Source organism: Nicrophorus vespilloides, unplaced genomic scaffold (assembly GCF_001412225.1).
Source record: "Nicrophorus vespilloides isolate i.1.1-1 unplaced genomic scaffold, Nicve_v1.0, whole genome shotgun sequence".
Taxonomy (NCBI): Eukaryota; Metazoa; Arthropoda; class Insecta; order Coleoptera; family Silphidae; genus Nicrophorus; species Nicrophorus vespilloides.
The window spans coordinates 36,956-52,423 of NW_017095848.1; the positions used below are offsets into that span (position 1 = coordinate 36,956).

At 34.7% G+C, this 15,468-nt stretch overlaps 1 protein-coding gene across 1 annotated transcript in view; it reads right to left on the reverse strand.

The window, feature by feature from the left end:
- LOC108566709 (lachesin) overlaps positions 1-15,468 on the reverse strand; it is a 31,891-nt gene that overhangs the window by 9,102 nt on the left and 7,321 nt on the right. The window contains exons 2-3 of the mRNA XM_017926729.1: positions 3,957-4,167; positions 159-458 (exon numbers count right to left, since the gene is read on the reverse strand). Of these exons, the coding sequence (XP_017782218.1) occupies positions 159-458; positions 3,957-4,158 (502 nt within the window). The 5' untranslated portion in view covers positions 4,159-4,167. The remainder of the gene's footprint in view (positions 1-158; positions 459-3,956; positions 4,168-15,468) is intronic.

Sequence of the window (15,468 nt, forward strand, 5' to 3'; positions counted from 1 at the left end):
TATATTTTGGTTGGGAATTAACTACTGATTACATAATAGTATATTACATAATAGTAATAGCTTTGAAAGGTGGACTAAAGTGTTTTAATTAAAGGAATCTATGAAAGGGATTGAGGATAGACAGGAATAGACAGGTGGATTATAAGGATACAACTCACCATTGAGTACGTGGACCGTGGCCGAAGCGGGACTAGCGTTGGACGGCATGCAGGTGTAATTTCCGGAATCCGAGAGCAGGGCTTTCGTAACCAGAAGCTTGCTGGTCGTTCCGGCTTCCGTCTTCTCCGTTTCGAGGCTGATGCCACCCCTGGGCGAGTCGAAGTCGACGACGGCCAACCCGTGGTACCATAAAACGCTCGACGGCGGCGTCGAATGGACATTCACGGAGCACGTCAACGAGATCGTGCTTCCCTTCTTCACGAAAACCTCTGCAGGTCCTGAGATCGTCGCCTGAGCATCTGCAAACAACGTTTATCACCTCGTAACTAACGGTTTACGATAATCCCCCCAGCAATCATTCAAACACCGAAAACCGACGCCGCCGCCGTCCCCCATTAACATTGCCACCCCCCGCGACGCTGTGCTTTCTACGTAGCCACCGCCGCCTCCTCTGCACTAATTCCCCCCAAGCGATCAATAAACCCACCCCCCTTACACCAAACGCTAACTCCCACCTTGATTGCTCCTACGTATTCTTTGGCTAATATCATTAATGGGATATTAAAATAAACACGAGATAACCACTTTTCAGTACAATAATACAGTTATACTCAATTCCAAACATTCCCTCCAGAAACCTATTTAATTACAATTATTTACCCTACAGAAGTATTTTTAAACAATTAGTAGTATGAAATGTCCCATTTATATATTTATCGCCCCTTAAATATGTAGCGACTAAAATGCATTAAGAAATAAATAAAAAAAAACTAAAGGGGGTTGAAGTGAAGTGGAAGTGATTGTATGCAAATCTACGGTACGTGGCGAGGTGAGTATGCGGTGCAGAATGACGATGGGGATGAGCGAGAGCAAAATTAAAATCAAAGGGCGTGTAGCGTTCAACTATCGATGAAAAAGAAGAAGCTGACGGTGAGAAGAAGAAGAAGGGATGAAAGGTACCTTCGGAACGAGGGCCGGATCGTGTGGCTGCTAGGGAGGACACGTCTGGAACAAAGGAAAACAAGAGAAAAGAGAGAGAAAGAAATAAAATAGAATGAAGAAAGACTGAATGAATGAACAACAGCAACAACAACAACATTGGAAAACGCTTCCGGGGAATTGAAATGGAAGTTCTCTTACAGTTTTGTTCTTTGCAAGTTAAAAATAAACAAGACTAATTTGCGAGTCATCGATTCGCAACCCCTTCAACGTTTTCCATGCCAAGAATTGAGTGGAAAACAACAGATTTACAGAAGGAATGATATAAACATTGAGAGAGAGAGAAAGAAATAAATAAAAATTAAATTGCAGAGATACAAAGCAGTTCGTAGGATTCTTCAGGATGGAATTTTAATTACAGTTTAAACATTGGGAAGGATAATGGTGTTTTCGCGTACGTTGTATTATATATATTATTTTTTTTATTATTATTCCGTTTGGTTATGAGTTTTCTACTCTGCTCGTCGTCATCATCATCCAACGGATTGCCGTCAGGACGGAGCGGCGGCACGTCAACACGGCCCGGCCTCATTTCCGGGTTTCTTGCGGGGGAAAATGTAAGACCGGAAGCGACCGACGCAAGAATCCATTTACTGGCTTCTCATATTTCATAATTTTTAGTAACCGGAGAAATGTAGGAAAGTGGGTTGGGTTAGATTTTGGTTGGTTGGGAAAGGTCGATCCCGATTCTCGAGGAAAATAAAATGCATTTAATGAGCTCCAAGTCGGCACCGACCAAATCGCTCTTATATTTCCTCAAATCTGTATGATTTATGGAACCGGCCGAAATCCATCCCAACGACGGACATTACTCAACTGGCTTTTTGCCTACAACGTAAAATATACAGGGTGCTCCCATTATTTATTATCCTTCAATTGTTATATATAGTTTCAGGAACGAATCAATAGATGGCGAGTCAAGCCTTCGACATATTCCTTGACAGCCATCTATCAAATAAGAACAGTACTAACAAATTTATAACAAATATCCTTAAGATAATATAAAATTGAACGTCATCTTTATATCTGTATAGTTGTACTTTATATTTATTTTATTTTTTTCGGGACCGAAGGAGTTCTTCCTTGATCTTTTGTTTTTTACTTGGAAAAACTGATTCGGTTCCCTTTGGACAAATGTACTCATTGTAAATTTGTTTTATTTTATTTTCTTTGTATCTGTTCTTTTGGTCAATAAACTTGATTATTATTATTATTATCTTTCATAACAAATTATATGTAATATATATATGTTTATCCATGAACGTTTTTCAGCAATCTTTTCATAAATTTAATCGTGATAGAAAACTAATTTTCTTAATAACGTAAATCTATTTGAAAATATTAACCAATTCCTTAGAATCGCTACCAAATATATGAAACTAACTGAAAATGTTTCATATTTTTTTCTAAATACAATTAAAGTAAAATTACATTTACATTTCATAGTTTATTTTTTTTAAGATAGTTAACTCTTGGGTAGCATCTGTAAAGGAATACCATTTTCCTCGAATCGCCTATTCGCTGGAAAATGGAGTGGAATTTTGCAGGGAAAATTAAGTCCGGATAATTACGAAAATACAGTATTATGCTTTACTCGAATTAGCGAAATCGCATGTACGCTACGAAACACCACAGCTCGATTTTAGTTCCTTTTTTAATTAATTAATTAAATTACATAAAAAAAAATAAAGAAGAAATGTAATCTTTATTTGCATGCATGCACTATCAATGAGATCTTACATATCATTAATGTATTCAAAACATTTTAGTTTATTCTATCTTCATTCCAGATTTTGTATTCAACGCACGCAGGCATTAATTAATAATAAGTTACCACGTTATCTTGCGTAATATTTTATTACAAACATGAAACTGCAGAACGTTACGCAATCGATTTCAAGTTGATAGTATAAACATACTAGTGTTTTACATCATAATTTATATCAAATTTATTAATATGTTTGTGAAATATTTAACAAATATATTGTCATCTTTTATTTATTATATTTGTGCAGAATTATAGTCAACTTTATAATTCTTATTTTTCTATAGAACACCCTGGTTTTAAAACTAATATTTGAAGAGCTTCATTAACAATTTATTGTCACGTTTATGATTTATATTTAATTATTATTTAGGTCACCTTAACAGTTCGAAGCATACGATTTAAAAGAAAATAAAATATTTTGTTTTCACTTATTTACTCATTAGCCATTAGTCATAACAAAGCCAAAGCCAAAATATTGAATTTTATAACTACAACTTTTTGAGGTGGGACAAGCAAAAGTGGGACAGTTTTTTACCCACTTTAACTCACTATATAGTTAATGCAATTGGAATTTGTTCCGGAATAATCTATCAATAACTGTGGTTTTTGAAAGCTCAAATGCTTTAAATATTATCGATTAAAAGTGAGATTTGGAAGGTCCGGGCTGCCCGGATGTGTTTTGTTTTCATTAACCGCGACGGTGCCTTTGTGCTGCAATACACACAGGTTATTTTTTTTGTGTGGGGTGTTGTTGGTACTGTTGTTGTTGTCGTTGCAGTCGGTCACCAAACAACGAGTGAATGCGAATGGAAAAAGTATTGGGGAAGGACGGGCGGCGGCGGCGGTGTCGACTCTGGCTTTGGTAACGAACTTTCGGCCTTCGGATGACAAACGGTCTCGGTCCGAGCTCTCTCTCGTACAAAGCCATTGTGTGTACGTTCGTATTATGTTTGCGAATGGATGTAGTGTGTGCACGGTCCTACAATATACGTACACGTATAGATGTATGCATGTGCTTGTATCTATGTACCTTCGACATTGAGCATAATGGCCATGTTGATCTTGGGCTCCGTATTCACTTGGCATTCGTAGACGCCGGCGTCCCTTTTCTGGACATACTCAATACGCAGATCGTAGTCATCGCTATGTTCGGGATGTCTGACGCTGAACCTTCCATCTCCTGTGTACGTGTGGATGCCGGACGTGAGGATGTGCAGGTCCCTCTTGCGCATCCAGGACACCTGCAAGAACAAAAAGAAAAGCAAGAATGAAGAGAAAAATACGGAGAATAATACCCCCAACGTCCCCGTGCATGTGTGTAGGCACAAGCACGGGAGATGTGGGGGTGGGGTTCACGCGCGCACAAGAAAAATCATTGTAAATTGCCATCCATCAGCGTTCCCCGAGGAAATTGAAAAATGACCAAGGAAATGTGCGGATGTCTCGTGGACGAGATGGAAGTTATCTGGTGCTGGTGCTACTGCATTCTGGTGTGAGGAGACGAACAGAAAATGGGAGAAACGTCTTTCGTCTCTAATCTAATATCCGATGGCGTGAGACAATACAGAGGAACGCGGCCCGAAAATAAATCTTATCACATCATCACACCTCATCACATTTGCTTCTTCCTTTATTATTCTTCCCTATCCGTTACATTTTTTTCTCTACCCTCCATTCTCATCAACTGGATTCTTTTGTTTCATTCCCTTTTCACATGTTCAGTCATGTCATACTACATGCCAAAGATTACATCCCAGCTCTATTGTCAAAATTGTGTCACATTGACATTTACACATTTTGTAATTTCAGATATTATTACCAATTCTAATAGTTTTATATGCAAATTATGGAAAGTAGTTGTTTTTTTTACTTATTTTTGAATATCTCAAATCTTGAACAAAATACAAATTAATTCTACAAAAATACTAAAATTCTTTGTTTACATATTTACGCAGTTCCTAAAGTCCTCAATTAGTGCAGTTTCAAACAGTGAGACATTGCTGTACTAAGTTTCAGATTGTTTTGAATATGCGTATATACCTTCATCAAATTTCATTTTTTTGCACCTAATTAAAGGTATTTAATATCCATAGAAATTGTTTAAATAATAAGAATAAAATCATGGAATATATCGTGTATTTTCTATCAATCACATTTTCTGTTCCTTTTCATTAATAAATTTCACTTTTTCACATTTATTAACAATTCTATGCGGATTTTATATTAAGCTACAAAAAGAACAGACTTTAATAGAAAAACTTTCAGCTAATCCCACATGACTTTCAAGTTACAATTAAATAATCTACTGAAAGTGAAATAATCTACTTTTAGATCCATTATGTAATTGAGCTACAGAAAGAACAACCTTTAATAGAAAATAGAAGACTGCTATGATTAGAAGTTTCAGCTAATCCTAAATGACCTTCAGATTTCAACTATGTAATAAAGTGAAATATCTCAAATCTTGAGAAAAATACAAATAAATTCTACAAAAATACTAAAATTCTTTGTTTACATATTTATGCAGTTTCTAAAGTCCTCAATTAGTGCGGTTTCAAACAGTGAGACATTGCTGTCAGATTGTTTTAAATATGCCTATATACCTTCATCAAATTTCATTTTTTTTGCACCTAATTAAAGATATTTATTACAGATTTAATATCCATAGAAATTGTTTAAATAAAAATAATAAAATCATAGAATGTATCGTGTATTTTCTATCAATCATATTTTCTATTCCTTTTCATTAATAAATTTCACTTTTTCACATTTATTAACAATTCTATCATCCAATTTTATGAGGATTCTGACATAATATTACAATGAATGTGAACGTTATTTCTGTAAAACGTATTATATTAGATAATAAAATCTATTTCTTCAGCGCGATTTTAAATGTAGAACGTAAATGCAGACGTTTTGTTAATGCGAAACTTTGCTCTGTAAATGATTATTTCAGCGAGCATGAGGAGATGATGGAAATGTTTCGTAATCCCTCGTATGTAAATCGCAATACTGCATTACGACTGAGTAAGTGCTCCAAAGTCTTGGAGTATTATGTACTTTAATTTGCATTTCCCAACGGCGAACTAACATTAAACAATGTGTCTCTCTGATCGCACTATTATTACAATAAATATATTTAACAAAAAAAAATATACAGTTGAAACACAATTAAATTTATTTGAAACCTGACTAAAAGAGACTTAAAATAATAATTTTGTGTACTAATTTTTGAGAATTGATTGAAACCGCACTATGTGAGGTATGTTTGTAGTAATAAAATAGATGAATTTATTGATAAAGCGGATTTTACACGATCAATTTGAAAATTGGGGTAAACTAATTTAGAGCTGTTCTTTTTATGATGAAGAGTTTGGAGCAAGTTTGGTCGAACAGTTTTGAGCTTATAATGTATGCAATTGGTTAGGTAACGGGATCCTAATTTACGATTTGAATATTTAATGCTTTACCTTTCGGCATGGAATTCTTTCTAAGCGGATTAATTAAAGATTTTGAGAAGGGTCCGCTGTGGTCGCGATCTGAATGCCTAACAGAGAGATGGCTGGCGTTTTCTCTTTGAACATTGCATAAATCCTTGTTAGTTCCCACTTGGAACATCAAATATATGTGTGTGTACATATGAGTTTTTCGGGTCATAAAAATTGACACGCTTGGAAATTATGTTTGTTCGGGAAAGGGCTGTTCGGTAGAGCGCATTAAAACTATGACTACACTCGTTTTTGTTGATATATGGCAATGAGTTATTGGCAATACGGGAGGGCACGGAAAAAGGGAAAGAACAATGGGTTTAAAGTCGTGCCTTAAAGTGTTTCTCCCTTGGGCCAACTCTTTCTTCTCCTTCGGTTTTATCCTTTTTCTCTCCAGATTCTACTTTTCCTTCTCTTTCCAGTTATATATCATATATACATATATATCCTTCTCCTTCTGATGCACAATCTGGCGCGTGATAAATTCTGCCGACGATAAATCCACGTGTATTTAATATTTTGGCACCCACAAACAATGGGGTTTTAGCGTGGCTTGATCAATAGGTGTACGGGCATGTGTGAGAAAGTTCCCCATTGTAAATGTCTGATAAATGGTGGCCGGAATCTATCTAGCACAGCCTACGTTTAACCCATTTTCAGGAACCATTCGATAATCCTGAAATAATCCACATTCCAAAAGACTCAAATACATTAATATATTAAGCTACAAATAGAACAGACTTTAATAGAAAAACTTTTAGCTAATCCCATATGACCTTCAAGTTACAATTCAATAAACTACTGAAAGTGAAATAATCTACTTTTAAATCCATTATGTAATTGAGCTACAGAAAGAACAGCCTTTAATAGAAAATAGAAAACTGCAATGATTAGAAGTTTCAGCTAATCCTAAATAACCTTCAGATTTCAACTATATAATAAAGTGAAATAATCCACTTTTCAAAGACTCAAATCCATTATGTAATTGAACTACATAAAGAATAGATATTATTAGAAAATACAAGATTGCAATAATTAGAACTGTGAAATAATCCATTTTTCAAAGACTCAAATCCATTATGTAATTGAACTACAGAAAGAACAGCCTGTAATAGAAAATAGAAGACTGCTATGATTAGAAGTTTCAGCTAATCCTAAATGACCTTCAGATTTCAACTATATAATAAAGTGAAATAATCCACTTTTCAAAGACTTAAATCCATTATGTAATTGAACTACATAAATAACAGATATTATTAGAATATACAAGATTGCAATGATTAGAACTGTGAAATAATCCACTTTTCAAAGACTGATATCCATTATGTAATTGAACTACAGAAAGAACAGATATTATTAGAAAATAAAAGATTGCAATGATTAGAACTGTGAAATAATCCAATTTTCAAAGACTCAAATCCATTATGTATTTGAACTACAGAAAGAACAGCCTTTAATAAAAAATAGAAAACTGCAATGATTAGAAGTTTCAGCTAATCCTAAATGACCTTCAGATTTCAACTATATAATAAAGTGAAATAATCCACTTTTCAAAGACACAAATCTATTACGTAATTAGATATCAACTTTTATTAGAAAATAGAAGACTGTTCTTTTAGAATTTTCAACTAATATTTTAGAATTTTCAAATTTGAACTAATAAAGCAAAATAATTTACAATTCAAAATCATTATGGGATTGAGCTACAAAAAAAATGTCCTTTATTACAAAATTGCTATGATTAGAATTTTGAGCAAATCCTATGGGATTTTTATGACACAATCCAGATTTTATCTATAAAATAAAGCAAAACCATTATGAAAATAAGGTAGAAAAAGATTAGTCTTTATTACAATATAAGATTTCGGAATAATAGTTTTCATTTATGATATTCTCATATAAAAGATTTACTAACTATCATAAATTGAAATGAATACTAAAAGCTTCATAAAACTTTACACTATTCAAACAAAAGAACCCAAAACTTGAGATTTGAAAATTATAATACTGTGTAGTTAATTGAATACAACATTAAATCCATGTGAATTGCAAATCAAGGACGAAAAGATGATTACAATGGACCTCTTTTGAGATCACGAAGATCCTCTTTCACTTGGATCAAATCCGATCCATCGGAAAATTCAAATCGGCTCATCCAGTGTTCCAAAAACCCAATCCTCAACCCTCGAGTGTTTAATTAGTCCACTTTGAAAGGGTCTCAGTTCTAAGCCCATTAGTGGACGGAATAAAGTTAAATAAACGAAAACGAAAAGGGTTAACGCAGATAAACAAGGCGCCCCTTCGAATTCAATGCTTTACCGAATCCGAATTTAAAAAAAAATAGAAATAAAGAAGTCGCTCCTTTTATATATATTTTTTCTCTCATTCGTTCACGGCAGTTTACGCTTATCCCTTTTCTTCTTTACTTAAATATATAAGTGTAATGTTGCGTAAACTCGCGCAATTATTATTATTCAAATGTAATCACCTACAACTGGGTCGACCCTTTCGTCAGATCGTTTATAATCATATCTCCTGTCTTCTTTATATAGATATATTTTATTCGAGTCCTTTCGATTTATTCGACTCTTTCGCAGCTGCAGGAGAAGGACCAAAGGCAAATTGATGGATCCGAAACGGTCGGATCAATTAATCTCAGGCGTTGTTTGCGCGCGCGAACTTTCCTCTCCTCACCCACCGAAGAACCTAGGTTTTCGAGCCTAGGATACAAATTAATTGCGCGGAAGTTTCCTGAGGGATAAAAGCGTGTCCTGTTATTAAGAATACATGGGTTCGGGTAGTAAATTCGCTTGTTTTCCTTTCAGAACCTTCTTCCCATTCTTTACTCCTTCCATCTTACAAAGTCCGTATTCGTCCAGGATGCGGAAGAGATTTACCGATTTTTGCCTCGTGAATCGTAATTTATGGCGGCGTCACAAAAGGTGGCGAAACACTCACCCCGTAACCGAAATTTAAACTGAAGATAATTTATTTGTTCGTTTTCCATTTCCAAGAAGAAAATAATACCAGAAAATGTTATTATCTTACAGTTTGCAGGAAGGAAAAAAAACTGGATAATTATACAATTTTTTTTTATCTACCTTCGGACTACGATATAAATTTTTCATTGTAAGCTTAAAAACCGAAGGAACGGTGAACATTTATTATACAGAATCAATAAACTGGAGGCAGTTGCAGTAAATGTTTTTTTTTTGTTGTAGCTGCTGTTGTTGTTTCCTATCAATATTGAAATTTCCACCCGCCCGTCGAAGCTATTTACCTTCAATAACCGTAAAATAAATATACCGGTTAATTTCCACATAAAAAAAAACTGTGAAATGGGAAGGAAATTGGACTAGAATCAATATTTGCTTTCTATCAATTATACCGTCACAATTGCATTTAATGCTTATATAATTGGATATCAAAAAGCCGATATATATATATATCAAGCCATGAATTTAATTAATTACGTAATTGATTTGTAATTAGCATTAATCATCATAATAAATTCACATTAATTGAAATTACAATTTTTTTTATAATGAAATTTTATAAATGCAATTAAAAAAACTGTGATCAATAAAAATGAAATAAAATACGTTTTTGATTGCATTCATGGAAAAACTTTGTTATCGTGAATTCTGTTTTAAAATTCATATGAAATGCATATATTTCGTGTGCACAGAATGAGGGAAAAAAGAAAGGTTAAAAGCAAATAATAAAACTTTTTCCGTTACTTTTCCGAAATAGAAACGTGGCATTGCGGGTCATTCGTAATTAAAATATACGTTCGAACTGTTTATCATCTATCGCTTAATGAGCTAATCGCATGTACAGAATATTGAATCGGTTTGGTAAAATGTCTTGACGTTCCTTGACCGTACCAATTTATTAGAGCAATTACCAAATTGATATAAATCATTGCTCCTTTTGTTATACATAAATTAATTCATTTGATTTATTTACGTAATATTTCTACACATTTTTGTACTTATATAATAATTATAGGTTTAATCCTGTCCTTAATATTTACCTTTTATATAGATTTCAAACATATTTTTTTGTGAAAGAGTTGTGGTAAAGTTCCAACATTCAAACATAATCTGTAAATAAAATTTGTCAAAAAATGGAGGTTTTTTTTTCTTAGCTATTAAATTGATGTTGTCTTTGTAATTAAAACGTATTATGTGAATGCGATTTAAACAGATTTGATGAGACATGTTGGAGGATGATGGAAATGAAGAAGTGTTGCAGAATGTCGTTCTGAAGTGTGGCGGAAGTTTCAAAATATTCTGCAAATAATTATGTTATGGAATTAGAACGCAAGTCTCAGGTAGTTAGAGTGAAACTGTTTTATGGCACGCGAACTTATAATGGCCTCTAAACGGCCTTGATAATGAGCGACGTAAATTAGTGCAATTAATGTTGTTTTCGAAGCGACGGGAGCTCCACACAACGTCTGCCCCCCGGATTACACCTTCCGTTTTTATTTTATTATATCATTCCACCTGTCAGACGCAGATTACAGGGGATTGTTAAAGTTCGCATACACACGCTTCTTCTAACGCCTCCCTTACAAAACTACAACTGTTTTGTTGTCGTTGTTATACCTTGCTTTAAATTATATAATTCTTGTCTGTACTTAGGTCTTTGTCGTGTTTACAAATGTTATTGCACCAGTTTAATGATTATTGAAGAGTCGACACACAACATTTCCATTTAAAATTCTGAATTTAAAAGTTTTAGGTTTCTTATAAGACATAATAAGTAACAAAAAGTAACCTTTGATTAAAAGGAAATGAACACAATAAATGTCAGATATTCAGCTTTCAATTGTGTAGTCGATCATGTAATTATCTTAAGGGGTTGTCGAGAAATTCATGGGGTTTTCAAGTTATTAAAGAAAATCATTTTTTCCAATTTCTCCAGCTCTTAGCAGCCGACTCCGCAACATCACGAAGATACCAATGGTCTCATTGGAAAGGTCAGATATTCAGCTTTCAATTGTGAGTCGATCATGTAATTATCTTAAGGCGTTGTCGAGAAATTCATGGGGTTTTCGAGTTATTAAAGAAAATTTGTTTGGTTTCAATTTTTCCAGCTCTTAGCAGCCGACTCCGCGACAGCACGAATATGCCAATGGTCTCATTGGAAAGGTCCGATATTCAGCTTTCAATTGTGAGTCGATCATGTAATTATCTTAAGGGGTTGTCGAGAAATTCATGGGGTTTTCAAGTTAATAAAGACAATCCTTTTATCCAATTTCTCCAGCTCTTAGTAGTCTACTCCGCGACAGAAAAAAGATGCCAATAGGCTCGTTAGAAAGGTGAGATATTCTGTTTTCAATTGTGTATTTATCTGAAGGGGTTTTCGAGTTATTAAAGAAAATCCTTTTTTTACAATTTCTCCAGCTATTAGCAGCCGACTCCGCGACAGAACGAAGATACCAATAGGCTCGTTGGAAAGGTGAGATATTCTGTTTTCAATTGTGTGGTCCATCATGTATTTATCTGAAGGGGTTGTCGAGAAATTCATGGGGTTTTCGAGTTAGTATAGTAAATCCTTTTTTTACAATTTCTCCAGCTCATAGCAGCCGACTCCGCGATACGACGAAGATGCCAATAAGCTCGTTGGAAAGGTGAGATATTCAGCTTTCAATTGTGTAGTCTACCATGTAATTATCTTAGGGTGTTGTTGAGAAATTCACGGGATTTTTGAGTTATTAAAGAAAATCCTTATTTTACAATTTCTCCAGCTCTTAGCAGCCGACTCCGCGATAGCATGAATATGCCAATAGACTCGTTGGAAATGGGAGATATTCAGCTTTCAATTGTGTGGTCGATCATGTAATTCAATTGTAATGTAAAATATATAGTTAACTACTTACATCATCATGTTTTTTTACAAACAATAAACACAAAATGTTTGATACAAAAGTAAAATATAAAGTTAACTACTTTCAGGGTCATTTAAAAAAATTTGTAGACTAAAAGTATATATTACTTGTGTAACTACGAGCTGTACTGTGAAATACTTAGTATATGGCAAGTATTACTTTTGTACGTGAAAAAGGTATAAAACTGAACAGAGTAATAAAGAATACTATTGAAGAGATAGCTTCAATATGCAGTTCAGGTTTGTCGAAAAGATTATTTCAACACCGGATCACGTTCGAACTATCAACCCGTATCTCTAATCCCGCGTCTGGGTGGGTTGGTGGAAGAGCGATTCGACTTTGGAAACGTAGCCTGCCCCTGCCGCTATTACGTAATTAAACATTGAAATTTTGTATGTGAGTTTAATCTCACTTTCCGAGGGCGCTCACATAGAGAGACAGAGAGACGCATTGTGTGTGTATCGCGAATTGTTCAAGAAGCGTAATTCGAATGAAAGGAGGGAAACGTATACGGGTTTGCATGTGAGCAATGTACGTGTAGAGTAGCGTATTTGCATTCGAGATTAAAAGCAAAGCATTATATGGGTGGAGGATGAGAGAGCAGTGGTCGTCTTCTTCACCACCCCGAAAATGGGGGTGAAGCGCGTTATTTTTTCTCTTTTCTTTCTTGGTTCTACATTTGCAAACATTTCATCCGGGTTCACATTTGACCTCCTTGGGAGTCGTATGCAAATAGTCGTGAAGAGGAAGCCCATTTGATTGATTGTGTTTATATGCGGGAGGACTGGATGGATAGAATAACATCCCCCGACCCGAAACATTCCGGCATGGAATTGCTCATCTCAAAGATGGATATTGTTCTTGGATTACAATATAAATTCCTTCTGTTGCGATGTTTGTTTCCTTTCCGCCAAGGAAGGGCTCGATATAACAAGAAAAAAAAAAGCAGTGCATAAAGGGAGAAGATTAAGGCTTTACGAGACGATTTTTTTAGCGAAATTTTTTAATCTCTTTCCTCCTCTCCCGACGATACTAGATTTAATTAACGGATAAGAACTTTATTATTACCTAAAAAAAAAGCGAGAGAGAGAGCAGTTAAAAAAGAAAAATTGAAAATATAAATTAAACGTTTTTCTTTTCTTCTCTTCCTTCATTTAACTCCGCGTATTATGTCCATCGCTTTAAAGGAAGACCAAAAAAAAGACAATCAAATTTATCCACGTGAGTTGGTTAGATTTTCCGGGCTCTCTGTTTTTGGTCTCGCACCAATAAATAATATCGTACGTCTCTTATTGTATTCCCATCATCGTACAGCGAAACGAACATGCATGATGCTTATTTGGTCTAATCGAGTTACCAAATTTCATTTCGCGAATGAACGCACCGATGGGGGTGCGGGACCTGTGTTCCATCCACACCCCGGGATGCAAATCATTCGTACCAGATGATCACATTAGTGAATTCGTTTTGGCGCGAGATGATTCGATAAAGTCGCGCGTTTCTAATCGAATTAAAGCCAAACCCAACGACCGTAATTTTTATTGCGCCTCTCAATTCAATTTTATATTCTAATCTCATCTCATCTCTTGGCGCCCAGCGAAAAGCCGCCGATGGAACGAGAGACCAAAAAAAAGAAAGCGACGTTAGGGATTCCTGCTTTCGCTAATTCAGTTTTCTTATCCCTGTTTTTATTCATAACTAGATTTTAAGTGCTTAAAACTTCACCACGATTGATATAATTATTATTTATTTAAAGCCTATGAAAAAAACTTAAAATAGGAAAAAAAAAAACTTTTATGGAAATATTATGATTCAAAAACTTTAAAATAATGCAAATTTTCTATAGTTCTCTTATTTATAGAATACTTGAAAAAAATATATCAATTTCTCAAAAGAATCGAATCCAAAAAATTTACTTGGACACAACACCTCCCTTTTTTATAATGTAAAAATAATTTGTGTATCAAATTCATTGATATTTCATCCAGATTAATGTCAATGCATTTCATGTATGTAAAGATTTACTATATAATTGATAATTTAAGTTTTGAAAAGTTTATGAAAATTATCGTTGGAATTTTTTTTATTTGTTAATGACGAAATAAAATGTATAAGAAAAGCAACAAAACTGTCCTTAATTAAGGAAAATCTCTTCCTGAATTTAATTGAGTACGATATATACCACAACACCTCCTTCCAGCGAGGATGCAGCAGGGTATACGAAGCAATTTGCGATTCAACAAAACCGTAACTAGTTTTGAATTGGAACCAGACGATTTACGTCTTCATTTATTTTAGTTGTTCTGCGGAAAAATCCAATTAGAAAAAAATAGAATTGGATGAGATACAGAGCGGGCGGTGGTTTTGTTGGATTGTGTGTGTTTGAGAGAGAGAGAGAGAGAAGAAGACGGTGGAAAAGAGCTAGAGTGAAATGAAATTTTGCTGCGTTCATTTTTACGACTTCGGCGGCGCGGGAGGCGGCGGAGCATTCATTCGGGGGAGGCCTTAATTTAAAGTCTTGTCAGCTTTTGGCGCTTGAGGGTGGAATTTACCGATTTGCAATGTTGCATCCATAAATTGCTTTCCCCGAAACATACACACAAATACACATGTACATAGAGAGAGAGAGAGAGAGAGATATAGGGTGGAAAGGGATGAGTCCTTCCTCATAATATACAGCTATATCACAGTAGTTAGCGTTTGCACACATGATCCCTACGCCGTCGAGATTTATGGAATCATTTGTCCCACTACATCATTTCGCATTAGGCTCTGCCCTATATACCCTGTGTATGAGAAGATGTGAAAAACGAAAATGTAGTGTATGTGAAAACAAGAGTGATTTACATGGGAAATTTGAATAATTGGAATTTCGGAATTAGGGCGACGACCTAATTCTGGATAAAAGAAAGGGAACGAAAAGAAAATAAGAGGAGAAAAAAAAAAACATTTTGGAGCGCAAGAGTCAAGAGATTAAGGGAGGAAGCAACGATCCTTGACGACGCGAACGGACGGAGGGAAATGCACTTCATTTTCCTTGAAGTCTTCATCATAAAAAAACATACAGCAATGTTGTGTGCATTTTAAATTTTGTTTTCATACAGTAATATACTTTACATTAATTACGGTTACTAATTAATAATAATTAACCT